Source organism: Typopeltis vanoorti, chromosome 8 (genome assembly GCF_054136105.1).
Source record: "Typopeltis vanoorti isolate ZY-2024b chromosome 8, IOZ_Tvanoo_1.0, whole genome shotgun sequence".
NCBI lineage: Eukaryota > Metazoa > Arthropoda > Arachnida > Uropygi > Thelyphonidae > Typopeltis > Typopeltis vanoorti.
Genome location: NC_143556.1, coordinates 36745254 through 36762887, shown reverse-complemented (window position 1 = coordinate 36762887; position 17634 = coordinate 36745254). Strand labels below are relative to the sequence as shown.

Below are 17634 nucleotides of genomic sequence, written 5' to 3'. Positions count from 1 at the left end.
GCTTGTTTAATGTTTGCTTTAATTTTTTTTTTTCTATTGAGAATGTGTACTACCTTCCAAATTTCTTGAAACTGCTCTTTCAATTTTCGTTATCAAATGAGTTATGGAAGTCCCTCATTTAGACATAATATAAAATTTATTATTTAGCTTATTATATATTACGTAACCTGAAATTATAAAGGCAAAACTACAGTGTAGTGCATTTACAAACCACAGATAAGACTAGATATTTGGAGCCTTTAATAAGGTTTCATTAGCTTTCAATAAGTTAGAATGAAAAAAATTCCTTATGCATATTAGACCCATCCCTAATGCCATACATCGTAATCCCTTCCCATATTCCTCGAACAGTATTATTCAATTTATGATTTATTCTTCTATACTTACTCTGCAGTTTTAGCTGCAGAGCTAGCTCATTGTTTTTAGCGCATCTGAATACCACTGATATTGTCGTGTCGTTTCCAGGGTCTGTCGTTTCTTGCCCTCATCATGTTGGGAGGTCGTCTTTACGAAGTGGACCGAGAAGTCGCATTTCTCGATACCATCCTCACCACGTGGCTTCCTCCTTCAGAGAATACGGCAGTTCAAGCGTCTACTGCAAGTAGCGTGCAAAAACCCAATCCACCTACTGTAAGTCCAGCTGTACAAAACGCCAAAGATCGCACTCTAATCCAGAGCGTTCCATCATCCGCTATTGGCCAACGACACGTCCATTTCTTCCGAATGGACATCCATTCTTTCCTCAGTAAGTATCGAATGCGTCATCTCTCTCTCTCTCTCTCTCTCTCTCTCTCTCTCTCCCCTTCTAAATTCTAAATGCGGCTTACTGTATTCTAACTCTGTTCGTTTTTGCAGTTGAACTGTCTTCGGCAAGGATGACTTTAATCCTGAGTGTGGTGTTTGTGGGAATCTTTATCCTCAGCTGGTGGTGGATGGCTTTTGCCATCAAGCAAACAAAAGGGGAGGTGAGTAACCCATCAAATATATAAATAAAACTGCAAAGTTCTGTAAACAGTATTTTTAGTCATTTTGTCCATGTACTTATATGCGTGGGCATTATATAAATGAATGAATAATTTAAAAAAAATCACATAAATATCCACATACACATATTTGTAATATGTTGTACGTCTACATTTGACCTGCAATATAGCATAGTATTGGAGGTCAAAGTTGCGACGAAGCCATTTAGTGTTCGGAAGACCTTGGGTTGAAATTTATATGGAAATTTCAAACGAATTAATGTCTGAGTCTTAGGAGCACAAAAATATGAGTTTTCATTCCTGTAAACTCATGTTTTTATTCTCCTGAGTCCACATCTAAATCTAAATAATTATTTGGATTCAGAGCTGGACTCTCAGCACCACAGCATGCTTCATATTTCTGGTAGGAAATGAAGACTTGTTGGAGACTTTTGCCAAAGTGATGCATATTCTTTTATTGTACATGAGAAGAATCAGGCATTCTCTGGAGCAAGGACAAGCATGGTCCTTTGCTCTCGACAGAGAGTTGTTTTGTTCCTCCAAGGCGCTTTCTTTAACTAGCATTAACAATTATGATACGGAGTTTCTGGATTTGCGGCTAGTCCATAAAATAGCTTCGAATTCGATGCTCTAATTCTAAAATAGCTTCGAATTCGATGGTTCAGTGGTTTTATCTGAAAGCTCATGTTAGAGATATCGACAATATCCGGATGATAGATTTTCAGTTCAGGGCAAGTTATGTTCATTTCACCCTTCACTTAAATCCGATACCACTCATTCCTGTTCAAACTCACTGAGTTCTGTTCTTTGCGACATTTTAAACACCACCGGCCAGGACGTATATATACGTCCAAGTTAGCATGGATGCAAAGTGCATATTAAAATTGTAATATCATTGATATTACATTGAAATATGTGATGGATACGAAGTGTAGAGAAGTGATGTATTTTATCCATATTGACGGTGACGAGTAAGAAAACAAGGTGCATTGTGGGACATATTTAAAGAAGATATAATATGTATTACATTTTCAGCACAAGTGGAGGCATTTATCCGTATAAACCGTATGCAATAAAATCAATAAAAGTGGATAAAACATTTTATCGCTGATATAATACCGTTTAGGTTCTGTGATTTTCCTTATTTTTATCCCTCGAACCTTAAGTTTTCTGACAGATCTCTTTTTTAGTAGATTTTTAAAAATTAAAAAAACATTTAATTTAATACAAAAATTTAGTTAAAACTTTAAAGAATTGATTTCAAGATAATAAAATTAAACACTCTTCTTGATATTTTAAAAATCATGTAATACCATTAGATATATAATAGACACCATTTTGATTTTCTAAACAATAATTTTAAATATATGAGCCGCACATGCGAGGTGGCATCATATAGCGATTCCACCCTGGGAGGGTAATGGATGGCAATGCTGTAGCCAATGAAGTTTTAACTGAGGCTCGGCTATTGCTGTTACACTCCTGCCATGATCACAGCTCTAATAGTTCAATAACACCTTATCCTTATACTTTCCTCTACAGATAACGGGGAAGATGAAAGCATTTTTGCTTCGCCCCTTTAATATATATATATATATATATATATATATATATATATATATATATATATATATATCATTCTTCTTCTTCTGCAGCTTTACCCACTTAAGTAGGGTCGCTGTTTGTGGTGAGTCTCCTCCACAACCTCCTGTCTAGGGCTGTAGCCACATCCAAGTTCTTCATCCTCAAGTCCTCCACCATCTTCCTCCATCTCTTCTTTGGCCGTCCGCGCTTCCTTTTCCCCTGCACATCCTTTGCATGACCTTTCTTCTCACATACTCTTCCTCCCTCCTCATCATACATAATCATTTCTCAGACGATCCTTTCTGGTCACACCGCACATCCACCTAAGCATTCTCATCTCCGCTACCTCCATCCTTCTGATGGTATTTTTCCTCAGGGCCACAGTTTCCATAGCATACGTCATAGCTGATTCACTACTGTCCTGAAGATTTTGACTTTAAGATTGATTGGTACCCTCTTATCGCATAGCACTCCAGTCATCTCTCTTCAGTTCCTCCATCCTGCTTGTATCCTGCATTCCACTTCCTTATCAGCCTTACCATCCTCTTTCAGTGTTGAACCTAAGTATCTAACGTCACTGACCTTCCTGATGACATTTCCTTCAGCTATAGATCTGTGTCCTGGCTGCCATCCACTTTGCAATATACTCATATACTCTGTCTTACCTCTGCTCAGTTTCATACCTCTCTCTTCCAGTACTTTCCTCCAACTTTCCAGTTTAGCTGCCACTTCTCTTGATTCTGCACACAGCACGATGTAATCTGCATACAACATAGTCCAAGTCGCGTCTTCTCTCACCTTCTCCGTCCACTTCCATCACAATATTAAACAGGAACGGATTTAATGCTGACCCTTGATGCAAGCCAACTGTCACTGGAAAACTTTTTGTCTCTCCCAGGCAGGTTCGAACTCTTGTCTTCACATTTCTGTACATCTCCTGCACCAACCGGACATATTTCTCCGGTACCTTCTTCTTCCTCAAACACCTCTAGACTTCTTGCCTTGGCACTCTATCATAAACTTTCTCCTGATAAATAAAAACCAGATGTAGCTCCCGTTGCTTCTCTCGAAACTTTTCTATCATCTGTCGTAACCCAAAGATAGCATCTGTCGTCGATCGACCAGACATGAAGCCAAATTGCTCCTTTGCAATCTCTACCTCCTTCCTCAATCTTCCATCAAGAACCCTCTCTAGGATCTTCATTGTGTGGGACATCAACTTTATTCCTCTGTAATTATTACAATTTTGGGCATCATCTTTACTCTTGTAGATGGGGACAGGAGTACTTTCCCTCCATTCCTCAGGTATATTTTCCTGTTGACAAATTTTTATTAACAAGTCCCACAGCAGGTCAATTCCCTCTTCCCCTGGTGCCTTCCATGCCTCCACTGGGATCCTATCTGGGCCTACCGATTTTCCATGCTTCATCCTCTTTACGCCTTCCTTCACTTCCACTCTACTAATGTTCTGCACCATCCCCTCATTAGGCTCCCCATCTTCTCTGTGAGTCCTTGCATTTTCTTCATTCAAAAGCCCTTCAAAGTATATTCGCCATCTGTTTCTATATCCACATCCTTTCTTAATACCCTTCCTCCAGAGTGTTTGATCTGCCTCACATGTACGATGTCCTTTGATGCCTTATTTCTACGTTTTGTCAATCGATAAATTTTTCTGTCCTTCCTTTGTTTCTAATTGATCATAAAGATTTTGATATGCCATGGCATTCGCCTGTGTAACAACTCTTTTGGCTTCTCACTTTTTCTCTCTGTCCTCTTCCACTCTTGACTCGTCCCACTTCTGCTTTGCCTTCCTCTTAGCCGTCACTGCATCCTATACATTATTATTCCACCACCAATCCTACTTCTGCTCTCTAATCTTTCCAGATGTTTCATCAAGCACCTCAATTGCACAGATTAGAATTACTTTGGAATTATGTCTCCACCAGTCTTGTACACTTTCTAGTCCATCCGAAATCCTCTCTAACACCTTCTCCCTAAAACGGTTCCTCCCACCCTCTTGTTTTAAGCGAAACCACTTAATTTTCTTCCTCTCATGGCTTCGAAAGGTTCCTATCTTCGACTTTATTTTAAAGCCTGCGCACAGCAGCCGGTGTTGCTGCGCCACCTGATCTGTTGGGATTACCTTACAATTTGTTACTGCCTTAAGATGTTTTCTTCTAGTCAAAATGTAGTCAATCTGGACTATTGTTGCCACTTCTGAATGTTATCAAATGCTATTCCCTCTTACAGAAAAAGGAGTTCACAATTGCCAGATGAAACGCTACTGCAAAGTTCAAAATCCTCTCTCCTTCCTGGTTCGTCTTTTCCACTCCATGGCCACCATGCACCCTTTGACAGTCCTTATTCTGTCTCCCTATGTGTCCGTTTAAGTCTCCCCCGACAATCATCATCTCGTTTTTTTCCAGTTCCCTCATTTCTTCATCTAGCACGTTCCAGAATTCATCCTTCTTTTCTGCTGCACAGTCAACTTGTGGGGCATATACACATAAGATGACTAGTTGCTCTTCTCCAAGACCCAGTTTCATTCGCATGATCCTGTCGTTCCTCCTACCCACTTCCAGTACTTCGCCCTTCATTCTGCCACACACCACAATTCCGACACCATTTCTTCCCTCTTTATTCGCTCCAGAGTAGAACAATTTATACCCGTCTCCTAGTTCCTTCGCCTTTCTCCCCTTCCACCTTGTATCCTGCACGCATAAAATGTCTAACTTCCTCATCATGTCTGCCACCTCTCTTCCCCTTCTAGTCATGCTTACAACATTCATCTTTCCTACATTGCGTTATATATATCAATATATAGTATAATAATATATAATAATGTATAATAATAATACAATATAGTATTATTATTATTTGACGCCTCCAGGGAGTCCAAAGACTCATCGAGGGAGAGTGTGCCAACAGCATCGAACGATTGAATCCCTTCCAACTACTAACCGCTCTCAGACTTGCTTAACGTTTTGCGTGAGCCATTAGTAGCAGAGACGCGACCAATAATACAATATATAATAATAATAATAATACAACAAAATATAATAATAATGCAATATATAATAATAATACAATATAATAAAATAATACAATAATATATAATAATAATACAATATATATTAAAATTTGCACTTGCAGAGGGTGTCCCACTTCTAGTTTTCCCGGAGCGCAAATTAAAAACATGACAAACGTAATTGAAAAGCAAAAAAGAAATGTAAAAGAAATGATAGTGTTGGCAGGTACTAATAATTTAAGTGGCGACAAACATAGTATGAGAGAAGATATGAAAGGTCTGTTGGAAGAAGCGAGAAAGAAATGTGAAAGAGTAAAAATTGTAGGATTACTACCTAGATATGATAGTACTGAGTTAAGAAGAGCGATGATGGTAAATGATTTCATGCGCAGGCTATGTAGAAGATATGGATGTGAGTTTCTAGATGTGTGTGGGGTGTGTTTGATGGCAGGAAAGATTTGTATAAGAATGATGGCTTGCACTTGAATTCATTTGGCATCAGAGACCTGGAGTAATTACTTCTTGGTATGAAACCCAATGCAGAGAGAGAGTCAGGGAAACTAGATCATCAAGGGAGGAATGGGAAAAATGTGTTTGAAAGTTCAGCTATGGTATACAAACGTAATAAAGATATGAATGCCTTTGAACAGGATTATGCATGTGGCGAAGGAGTGGAAAAATATGCTTTGGGTTCGGACCTTTTAAGTATGTCTGGAGAGGGGAAAAAAGAAAATTCTAGAACAAGACCAAATAAATTGCATATCTAATTATAAGAATAGGCTAGGTCGTAATTTAGTATGTCTATACACAAATGCCAGGAGCATTATAAACAAACGACTGAGAGTGTTGCTTTATTGAATACGATGTGGCCTAAGATTGTTGGCATTAGTGAAACCTGGCTATCAGAACCAGATATGGTAAGTAAGTGGGATCGAGTGTAACGGATATACTATTTTTAGGAATGACAGAAGAGATAGGAGAGGAGGAGGAGGAGGGGGAGTGCTACTAATGATATCAGATGACTTAAGTCCAGTTAGGGTAGAAATATAAAAAAACAATGATGGTAACAATGTCCCATGTAGCGATGAGTTTGAGTCTATTTGGTGTAAAATGGAGGTTAACAGAATGAAATATATGGTGGGGTGTTGCTACAGACCTGCCGGCTCAGTTGTAGGGGACGAAGAAATGCATCGCCAATTTAGCCTTATGAGTACCAAGCGAATGATCGTTATAGGTGACTTTAATTTTCCAAACATTGATTGGGTAGAAGAGAAATATCATGATAAGAAAAAACAGGAATTTATTAAATCGTTGCGAGATAACTTTCTCAAGCAGCATGTGAAAGAAGAAACTCGAGATCAAAGAGTGTTAGATTTGCTCATAGCGTCAGAAGGGATCTCTGTCAAGAATATGGCTGTTTTACCACCAATTGGTGACAGTGATCATAATGTTCTTTCTTGGAAAGTATCTACTTGTATTGAAGCTCCGATTAAAATAGGCTACATGCTGAACTACAAAGCTGGAAATTATGATCGACTTAGAAGAATACTATCTTTGGTTCCATGGTATCGGTTACTGAATGGAAAAAATGTCAGCAATGCATGGAAATATTTGAAAAAGTGCTTAAATGTGGCGGTATCTCAATGTATTACTGGTGTTCGAAGAATAAATAGGTTGGGAGTGAAATGGATGTGCAGCCTTATTAAGCAAGAGAGCCACAATAAGAAGATGATGTGGAAAGAATATCGTGAGAATAAGAGTAAGAGGAGTTATGAAATATATAAAGCTCAGGCAAGAAAAGTAACGAGTATTGTGCAGAAAGCTAATTCGGAGAATGAAAAGAAATTGGCCCTAAAGGCAATCCAAAAGAATTTTATCGTTATGCCGCAAGCAAAAGAAAGAATTAATGTGGAAGAATAACTTTATTGAATGCAGATGGTACACGAGTGTCGAAAGCTAAGGAGATTGTTCAGTTAATGAGTGCTCACTTTGCTAAAATATATCAACCAGGTGTATGTAGCATGGTGCACAGTGCTACTGCTATAATGGATGAAGAGTTAGAGGTACATGATAATGAGGTTGAAGAGCTTTTGCATAACCTGGATAAGAATTTGTCAATAGGGACAGATGGAATATCAGCCCGTTTGCTAAAGGAATGTTCAGCTGAATTGGCTAGGTCTTTCACACATTTGTATAACTTGAGTCAGCTCAGGAATGGAAGGAATGTAATATAGTTCCATTGCACAAGGGTGGTACAAAAACTGATGTCTCTAACTTCCGACCTATTAGTATTTCTGATATGGTAGTGAAGATTTTAGAGAAGTTGGAAAAAAAAGTCGCATGCAGAAATGGGTATATAAGCATTCTACTCTGTAGGGAACAGCATGGGTTTACTAAATGAAGGTCATGTTTTAGCAATTTGCTCATATTTTATAACAATGTTACGGCCGAGTTGGATAAAGGGAATGGATACACTATGATAATGTTGGATTTTTCTAAGGCATTTTATAGGATTCCACACTATAGGCTGTTGCCTAAACTGGATTGGAATTGGATTGGAATATAATATATTGACTAGGATCAAAGGATGGTTGAGAGAGAGATATCAAAAAGTGGTATACAGTTGATGTGAGCCTGCCAGATTGAAGGTAACTAGTGGTGTACCTCAGGGTTCAGTCCTTGGGCCATTATTGTTCAATCTATACATGAATGACTTCAAGCAGGGTCTACAATCAGATTTGCAATTGTTTGATGATGGTGATGCTAAGATAGGCAGGACAATCAGGGATGCTACTGATATTTAGCAATTACAAAATGATTTGAATGGACTGGAAATCTGGACGAACGAAAATGGCTGTCAGTTTAGTTTAATATTAGTAAGTGTAAAATTATGCACCTTGGCGTGATTAGAGTTCCAGCGGCAATTATATTAGCTTGGTTATGCTACAAGAAACTGAAGAGGCAAAAGATCTTGGTTTAGTGGTGGATAAGAATTTAAAGTTCAAAGGTCACATAGCAAAAGTTGCATATACAACTCAGAGGATAATTGCTATTTTGAAACGAACCTTGACATGTAAGGATAAGGAAGTTATTTTGTCTCTTTATAAGACTTTGATAATACCACACCTGGATTATTGTGCGCAGATTTTGTCTCCCGGTTCCAAGGGGATAAAGAAGCTGTGGAAAGGGTTCAAAGAAGAGTTACAAAGATTATATCTGGATTATTATTGGATTTAGATTATGAGAACAGATTGCGAGTATGTGGATTGCAGTCTCTGGTTAACAGGAGAAAAAGGGTGATATGACAGACGTCTATAAACTTTTCGATGGGTTATAGCATTTCAAATGATGAAATGTTTCGTTATATGGAAGGCGGGGAAAGAACACGGGATCATCCATGGAAGTTAAGGTTGTTCTCAGTCAAGAAAGGGGTAAGAGCTAGGTCTTTCTCCAAGAGAGCAGCGAGTGAGTGGAATAATTTACCCTTAGGGATAGCGAGCGCATCTAGTGTGAATGAATTTAAGGGAAGGTATGATAGCTGGGTTGGGTAAATTACAGCCTCCCTCGATAAGTCCTTGACTTCCTGGTGGTCTCAGATAAAGCCGTGCCAATGGCAAAGAAACACAAATTCTACAAAAGATTTTTGGAATTTGACACAGATTTTTAGTACAGTGTTTATCCATCTGCGTCTTTAAATTAAAGTCGCATACAAGTATAGTCGTTTTTCAATAGGCTGGAATTTAGGAGATTAATTATCTAAGAAAATGTTACAAGTTACATGAATTATTCTTCCTAATCCCCCCCCCCCTCTCTTTCCAGTCACTTCTAGAACCGTCCTAGCAATATTGAAGAAATCTAACTCTGCTACTACAGAAGCATCTCAGTATCCAACAGACGGAAAAGTTGACTTTAAATGTTGCAGTCGCTCATCTTCTCCACATCAACAAACAAATAAGATGTTGCACCAATTACAAGAAAAGAAGATAGAAAAGGAAATAATAATAATTTTTTGTTTGAAATAGGTGACTACGATCCTTCAACAGAAGAATAAATTGCAGTTCATGTAGAAAATCGGGGATTTTCCATTACAGAAAACTGCACAACAAGAGAAGGTACTGCCCCACTCATCCAAATATCCGTAGAGAAGCAGTCAACAAGGCCCTAGAACGAAGAAAACTCTGACATCATCCATTACTACGTTTTGAAATGCCGAAATCCAATAAAGTAAAATCCACTCACTGACGGGTTCGGAAGCGAAAAATCGCTTGTCTTCGTTTAAACACTCCCTACCGAGCTCTGAATAGTAAGAAGAGCACAACTGTTCTTAGGAGCTGAAGAACGGATTTCCATAGCTGTGACTGCGCAGCAACACATTAGCCTGATATCAGCAAGGACAACGCCAATCGTCGGATTGGAAAAGCGTTTTCATGAGTCCTATATCGCCCGTCACTATATATGAGAGTCCAATTGACGAGTCTAGGTTTGATCAGATGGCTGTTGAAGAACCTGACTGGCCTGCACGGAACTTATTATGTATATTTGGAAGAGACCGAATGTTTTGGGTGGGAAAAATTTGGAAGAGACTGCATATTTTGGATGAGAAATATTTGGAATAGATATACAGGGTGTTCGGGATAAATTTGACATATTTATAATTAATTATATTTTTCCGTAAGTTACATGTATTAACACACACTTCTCTTCATTTAAAAGTTTGGACCCTTCTTCATTCATATACAAGATGTCAGAAAGGATGGATAGCTGGAACCCACCTGAATCATGGAAGAGAATAACTTGTATCATGATGATTCGTGCCCGCCATCAAAATAAGGATATTACGACTGCTGCCCAATGCTCCCTGAATACAGTAAAAACAATCAGGCATGAACTAGAGACTTGCAATGGTGACTACGAGGATGTAGCAAGAAGAAAGATCCCTAGCAGACGATCTGATTGCGTTCGTACAGCAGAATTCCTCGCAAATCTGCAGGAACAGGTGTTGAAGAACCCTGGCATTGGAATTCGGGCTTTGTTCGTGGAGTTGCTAACTGTAGTCAAGCCCTGGATAACAAGGGTAGCCAATGGTAGGCCGTATGTATGGCAGCAGGATTCGGCCCCTTGCCACACCTCTGGGAAAAGTCAAAAATGGTTGTCTGAAAATTTCTACGACTTCACCAGTCCAAATGTTTGGCCTCCAAACTCCCCAGACCTTAACCCCATGGATTATTTTGTATGGGGCGCAGTTGAAAAAGACACCAATCGCACTTCCAGTAATACAAAAGCCCAGTTAATGGATAAAATTAAAACAGTTTTTGCGGCCCTTCCCAGGGAGACTGTAGCATCAGCTTGTTCGAGGTTCCGAAGCAGAATTGAAGCTGTGATCGATGCTAATGGTGGTTATTTTGAGTAAATCTTGTTGATAGTATTGTAATTAACTCTGCCTGTAATGTTTTTTTGTCAATTTTTTTGTCTTTTTCCTTACGAAACTGTCAAATTTATCCCGAACACCCTGTATATACTTTGGATGAGAAATATTTGGAATAGATATATATATCTGATATATACTTTGGATGAGAAATATTTGTATTTGGAAGACTGGATATTTTGGATGATAAAAACTGCAAGAAAGAATGCAAAGCATCTCCCTGTAGTTTAAATTTAATTATCGCTATAGTCCTTATAAGGACTGGCTTAAAGGGGCGAAGCAAGAATGCTTTTCATCTTCCCCGTTATCTGTAGTGGACAGTGTAGGGTTAAGGTGTTATTGAGCTATTAAAGCTCTGATCATGGCTGGAGGGTAACAGCAATAGTCGAGCCTCAGTTAGAACTTCATTGGCTACAGCATTGCCATCCATTACCGTCCAAGGCTATTGGATTGAATGAATCAATCACCTCAATCACCGCATCTCACGGTCGATTGATTCCCCTAATTCTTTCTTAAATTGCCGAATTTCCTAATTATCGCTATTTCCAATCATTCCATTAATAAACATTTTTATTAAATATTAAAAAAGATGTCTAATGATTACATAATTTTTATTTGTGTTTCTTCCTCCTCTAGAAACAGCAATTAAATGTCAACTTTATTATTTTATTTTCATTTATTTTATATATAAATATATTAAAGTTATCGTTTTATTTAATCGTAGGGAGGAGTGTCTTTACGGACAGTTCTTTTATTGGCCGTTTTCGCGGCTGTAGATGTTGCCGCTAGTTCTGGGTTTATTCTTCTGCGAATTATTATGGTAAGGTGATATTAAAAAGTTACTAATATGTTTCATATAGAATAAAAGTTTCTATTTAAAAAATCAATATTAAATTAATAAAATAAATTTATCCATACAAATGAGTTGATTCATCACATTTAAAATCATAATTTCGCTATTATATGACTTTCTTAAAATCATATCGTAATCGAAATATTATATATTGATTATATTAATTATTAATTATTATTAGTTATAAATTATTAATTTAGTAATTAATTATTATTTACTAATTATATTATATTAAAATATAATACAAAGTTGAATTTCTTATTATTGTAATCAATGTGTGTCTGTGTGAAGTTAAAAACATAATCGTAGCGTATTATCAATAATAGTTTGTTGTAGAATAGAGCTTATTTTATTTGATGTATTTTTATAAAATAAATTTAACGATATGTTAAAAATAAATTTAACGACATGTCAAATTTATTTTATGGTAATTTACAAAGAGAATGAAGAAAAAATAGCTGTGAATATTTTATCGCTAGATACATTTGCATTATTATTCTGAATCACAATATATCTGAATATGTGAATGTTTTAAATTAATAATTTAATAATCAATTTAATGTTTTTATTATTCATTTATAATCTTTATCTAATTATATTATTTAATTTTAACTAATTAGAAATAATTGAAACTTTAAGTTAAATCATAAATTATTTTATTTTTTCTTTATTCAGTTCCAATATGAATACACACCTTTTATTATCCTAATTTTTATTTATATTAAAATTTTCAAATATTACATCTGCTCGGAACAACCCAGATATACTGCTAATTAATGAAACTCACCTGAGGCCTGCTGACACCCTGAAAATCAGAGGGTATCAGATTTACAGAAACGACAGGCTTGGGTATAGAGGTGGAGGTACAGCCACTCTTATCAAAAGCTATATCAATCATCACTCAATAACCAACCCTACTACCACCAACCTCGAAATCACAGGAATCAATGTTCTCACAAACTCAATTGGGAACCTCAAAATTTTTTCTGCTTACAACCCTCCATTAAAGACATTATTGACCTCAGATCTGGATGCCATCCTTGGAGTAAAAGGACCGATCATCATCGCTGGAGACCTCAATGCAAAGCATCCTGCTTGGAACAGTAAATCCACTAACAAAAATGGTCGTATCCTTTCTAGCTACACAGGATTAAACCATGCTGTTGTGGCTGGACCTACCGAACCAACTCATCTCAGTACATCTGGCACTGCTGACATCTTGGATATAGCCATCCTGCAAGACATTAAACTACAGTACAGCCTTACATCACTAAACGAGCTGTCGTCGGATCACAACCCAATTCTACTGCAATTGGGAGAACAAGAATGCCTGTCTCCTCCTCATTCAGGCATATCGTGGGAGAGATTGTCTAAAGCACTTCGGGATCAAATAGGACCCGTCCCACACATATGCACACCAGAAGATGTGGATTCTGCAGTGACTAGCCTCACCCAACAGATTAAGTCCGCTATAATGGTTGCAACCTTCCAGAAACCTGTTCCCAAGCCTGATCGTTTGCCTGAGGACATTATGGACCTGATCAGAGAGAAGAACAGAGCTAGGAAGAGATTTCGTAACACTCGCGCTCCTCAGGATAAGACAGTGCTTAATAGATTGAATGGAGCAGTAAGAGATGCACTTAAAACGCATAGAAACGAAGTTTGGGATAAAAAGTTAGCCTCTATCTCACCTATTGATCACTCTATCTGGGGCCTACTGAGAAACATCAAAAACAAAAACAGATCCCTCCCCCCTATAATCTCAAACCAGGGCCTAATCCACACAGATGCAGATAAGGCAGAAGCCATACTTAAAAATCTTGAGGATCAGTGCAAACCATCTTATAACAACATTGATTTCAATCATCTGTATAAAATCCACAGACAGGTTAGACATGCACTAAACCTCCCGGATACCAGTGCTGATCATATTGCACCCGCATCACCTGTTGAATTATATGATATTATTAAAAAACTTAAGAACAATAAAGCTCCTGGACCAGACAGCATCTCAAACAGGGTGATCAAGCTGCTGCCTCGAAAAGCTATAGTGCATCTGACCAGTATAATAAATGCAATCTTAAGACTTCACTATTTTCCTTCCACCTGGAAACTGGCTGATGTGATTCCTATACATAAGCCAGGCAAAGACCCACACTTACCGCAGAATTATCGTCCAATCAGTCTCATCTCCAACCTGGGTAAGATTGCAGAGAAGGTCATCCTCTCACGACTCCAAACCTCAATAAATGACCTAAACATCCTCCCTAAAGAACAGTTTGGTTTTCGGCAACACCATAGTACTACCCAGCAAATCCATAGAATTGTGGAATATATCATCACCAGCTACAACTGGCGCCAGTACACAGGAGCTGTTTTCCTAGACCTATCTAAAGCATTTGATAAAATCTGGCATTTTGGACTCCTGCACAAACTTATCTCAGCCGGCATCTCACTAAAAATGGTTCATCTAATCCGTTCATATCTTCAGAATAGATCAATGCAAGTTAAAATTAACGGTTCTATATCGTCCCAGCGCCATATCTTTGCTGGAGTGCCACAGGGATCTCTACTGGCTCCATTGCTGTTTTCTGTATACATGTCAGACATCCCTCACAATCCGATGACTTCCATTTTAGCGCTGTATGCGGACGATACGGCAATACTAACCAGATCCCTCAGACCCCACTTCGTTACTAGAAAGCTTCAAGAAAACATTCTAAAGCTGGAGGGTTGGTTCTCTAGGTGGAGATTGGAAGTCAACCCCCTGAAAAGCTCAGCGGTTCTTTTCTCAAAAAGGCCAATGTCTCCTGCAGGAGATGTGTTACTATTCAATACTAAAATTCCCTGGCAGACAGAAACAAATTACCTGGGTGTAATTCTCGACAAAAAGCTATCTTTCAACCAACATATCAAGTCTGCATGTGCAAAAGCATCTAAAGCCATAGCTCAGATTTACCCGCTAATTAATAGAAATAGCAAGCTCAGCAACAGAATCAAATTGCAACTTTACCAGATGACGATTCGTCCCATAATCACCTATGCCTCTCCAGCCTGGAGCCACACCTCTAACGCTAACATTATCAAGATTCAGCGTGTGCAGAACAAGTGCTTGAGAATGATTCTGAACGCCCCGTGGTATGTTAGAAACAGCCAGCTCCATAGAGACACAAATATTCCATATATTCTCTCTTATCTACAATCCTTAGCTTCCAAGTTTTTTCTAAAGACGTCCACACACCCCAATGATTTGATTCAACAAGCTGCAGCATATGAGCCAACGGACATATTCAAATATAGAAGACCAAAAACTATATTAGCCTCCTATAACGATGCATAATCTCCATGCCCATTCAGGGCGAGCAAACTGCTCGTAAATTTTACCCTCACTGTAACCACGACAGATAGCGGGGAATATGAAAAGCATCTTGCTTCACCCTTAAAGACATAAATGTCAATTGTCAATTGTCTGCTCGGAATATAATGAAGAAGAAATCAACAAATATAAAAGACCAAAGTCTATCTTAAGTTCAGCTGAACACAACTAACTTCACTGCCCTCAATGGGCGAGCATAAAGCTCACAAACATTCCATTTAAAGTCCTACCATTACAAGACAAAGGGGAATATGAAAAGCAATTTTGCTTCACCCATCTAGCCAGAAATGTTAATGTTAATGTTAATCTGCTCATTTAGAATCGATCAATCGACCGTGAGATGCGGCGATTGGTTCATTCAATCCAATACCCTTGGAGGGTAATGGATGGCAATGCTGTAGCCAATGAAGTTCTAACTGAGGCTCGGCTATTGCTGTTACCCTCCTGCCATGATCAGAGCCTTAATAGCTCAATAACACCTTATCCCTACATTGTCCTCTACAGATAACGGGAAATATGAAAAGCATTCTTGCTTCGCCCCTTTAAGCCAGTCCTTATCTTTATAAGGACTATAAGGACTATCTGCTCATTTAGAACTGAAAATCGACCGTGAGATACGGTGATTAATTAATACTTGGCTAACTTTTATTGGCTGCTTTCGTGGCTGTAGGCGTTCTACGTTTATTCTTTTGCGAATTATTATGGTAATATTATGATATTAAATTTAAAAAAGTTACGAATAATACTATGTTTCATATAGAATAAAAGTATATATTTAAAAATCATTATTAAATTGATATTTTATATTTAAAAATGTTTCATATAGAATAAAAGTATATGTTTCATATAGAATAAAAGTATATATTTAAAAATCATTATTAAATTGATATTTTATATTTAAAAATGTTTCATATAGAATAAAAGTATATATTTAAAAATCATTATTAAATTGATATTTTATATTTAAAAATGTTTCATATAGAATAAAAGTATATATTTAAAAATCATTATTAAATTGATATTTCATATAGAATAAAAGTTGCTATTTAAAAATCATTATTAAATTAATAAAATCAATTTATCCATACAAATGAAAATTTTAAACTAATTTTAATGGGAATAGGGCAGTGGTTCTCAAACGTTTTACCTCTGAGCCCCACCTGACAAGAGAAAACACTCTAGCGCCCCCTCCCCCCGCCGGTTTTATTTATCAAAATAGAAGTCATACTAAGTTTGACGTTTTATTCAGTTTATTTTGTGTTTTCTACATACTGTTTAGCAGTTTTTGACACAAAATAAATAAATAATAAAGCCTACAATAAAAATTAGTTTTAACACTTGCAATTAACCAAAATATGTATTGAAATGAAACAATATTTAACTAACAAGTATTTAATTTTTCTCTGTAAAAATAATCAGACATTTAAATATCAAAGTCTAATGTGATGGATGGGCCTACTTTTGAGAACAAAGTTTATCAAAACATGGTGTAATATCAGAAATGGCCACTCTAAGTTCTTTAGCAATATTTGGTCTTGAATGATACTTTGACTTCATAGCTGCCAAAGCAGAAAAGCCTTTCTTGCTTTCTGGCACACGCGTTTTATAAGTGAGAATGAAGAAAATAATTATTAGTTATTTTGAAATTCATGATAATTAAAACCTGTATCATTAAAAGTTTTTCTTTCTGTATTATTTGTTGTTATTTTGAAAACTGATTAGGGTAGTTTTAATTTTTATCTGTAGGAAAGTATGCCGCGCCCCCATTTCAAGCTATTCGTTCCCCTTGAAGATCGCACCCCACAGTTTGAGAACCACTAGAATAGGGGATTTTGCTTTGGACTTTTTACGAGAACAGATGTATTATTTTCGATTGAGTTTGATTAGATTTCATACAAGGTTTTTCAGGAAACTCACATTGCGCTGACACAGTATGATTCCTACTGTCTCCCCCTCTGTATGAAAAATGAACGGGGTCTGATGGCCGTGTAGGTCCCACCCGAAACGAGGACCAGTGGTGAATTTATGGTATTTTAGGGAGGTAGGTTTTTCACTCTGTGGCCAAGTGAGATCTTAACACTCCTTTTCCCTTTTAGTAGGGCATTACAAACTTAGCTAGTAGACTTCCGCGTGAGTCTAAAGGACCTAATAGTAGGCTATAAGCCTACAGGATTGCTAAAACAGGCATAACTGAACAAGAGATATATCTACCAAGGCGCTATTTGTCCAGGTATGGACATCACGGACGATATTGTTCAAGCCTTTAGCAAAGAGCAGTTGATTGACCTGCTCAAGAAGATATCAAAAAGGTTTAATACAGAATTCCCCGGATTTATAAACATATACGCCCAGGTCAATGATCAAGAAGGAGTGGAGGGGATACAG

At 37.4% G+C, this 17634-nt stretch overlaps 1 protein-coding gene across 1 annotated transcript in view; it reads left to right on the top strand.

Annotated features, from left to right (window-relative positions):
- The first annotated feature begins 489 nt into the window (after positions 1-489).
- The window catches only part of LOC150103930 (uncharacterized), a 57814-nt gene continuing 40669 nt past the window's right edge, over positions 490-17634 (top strand). The window contains exons 1-3 of the mRNA XM_090397099.1: positions 490-745; positions 856-965; positions 11745-11840. Coding sequence (XP_090253225.1) covers positions 490-745; positions 856-965; positions 11745-11840 — 462 coding nt within the window. The remainder of the gene's footprint in view (positions 746-855; positions 966-11744; positions 11841-17634) is intronic.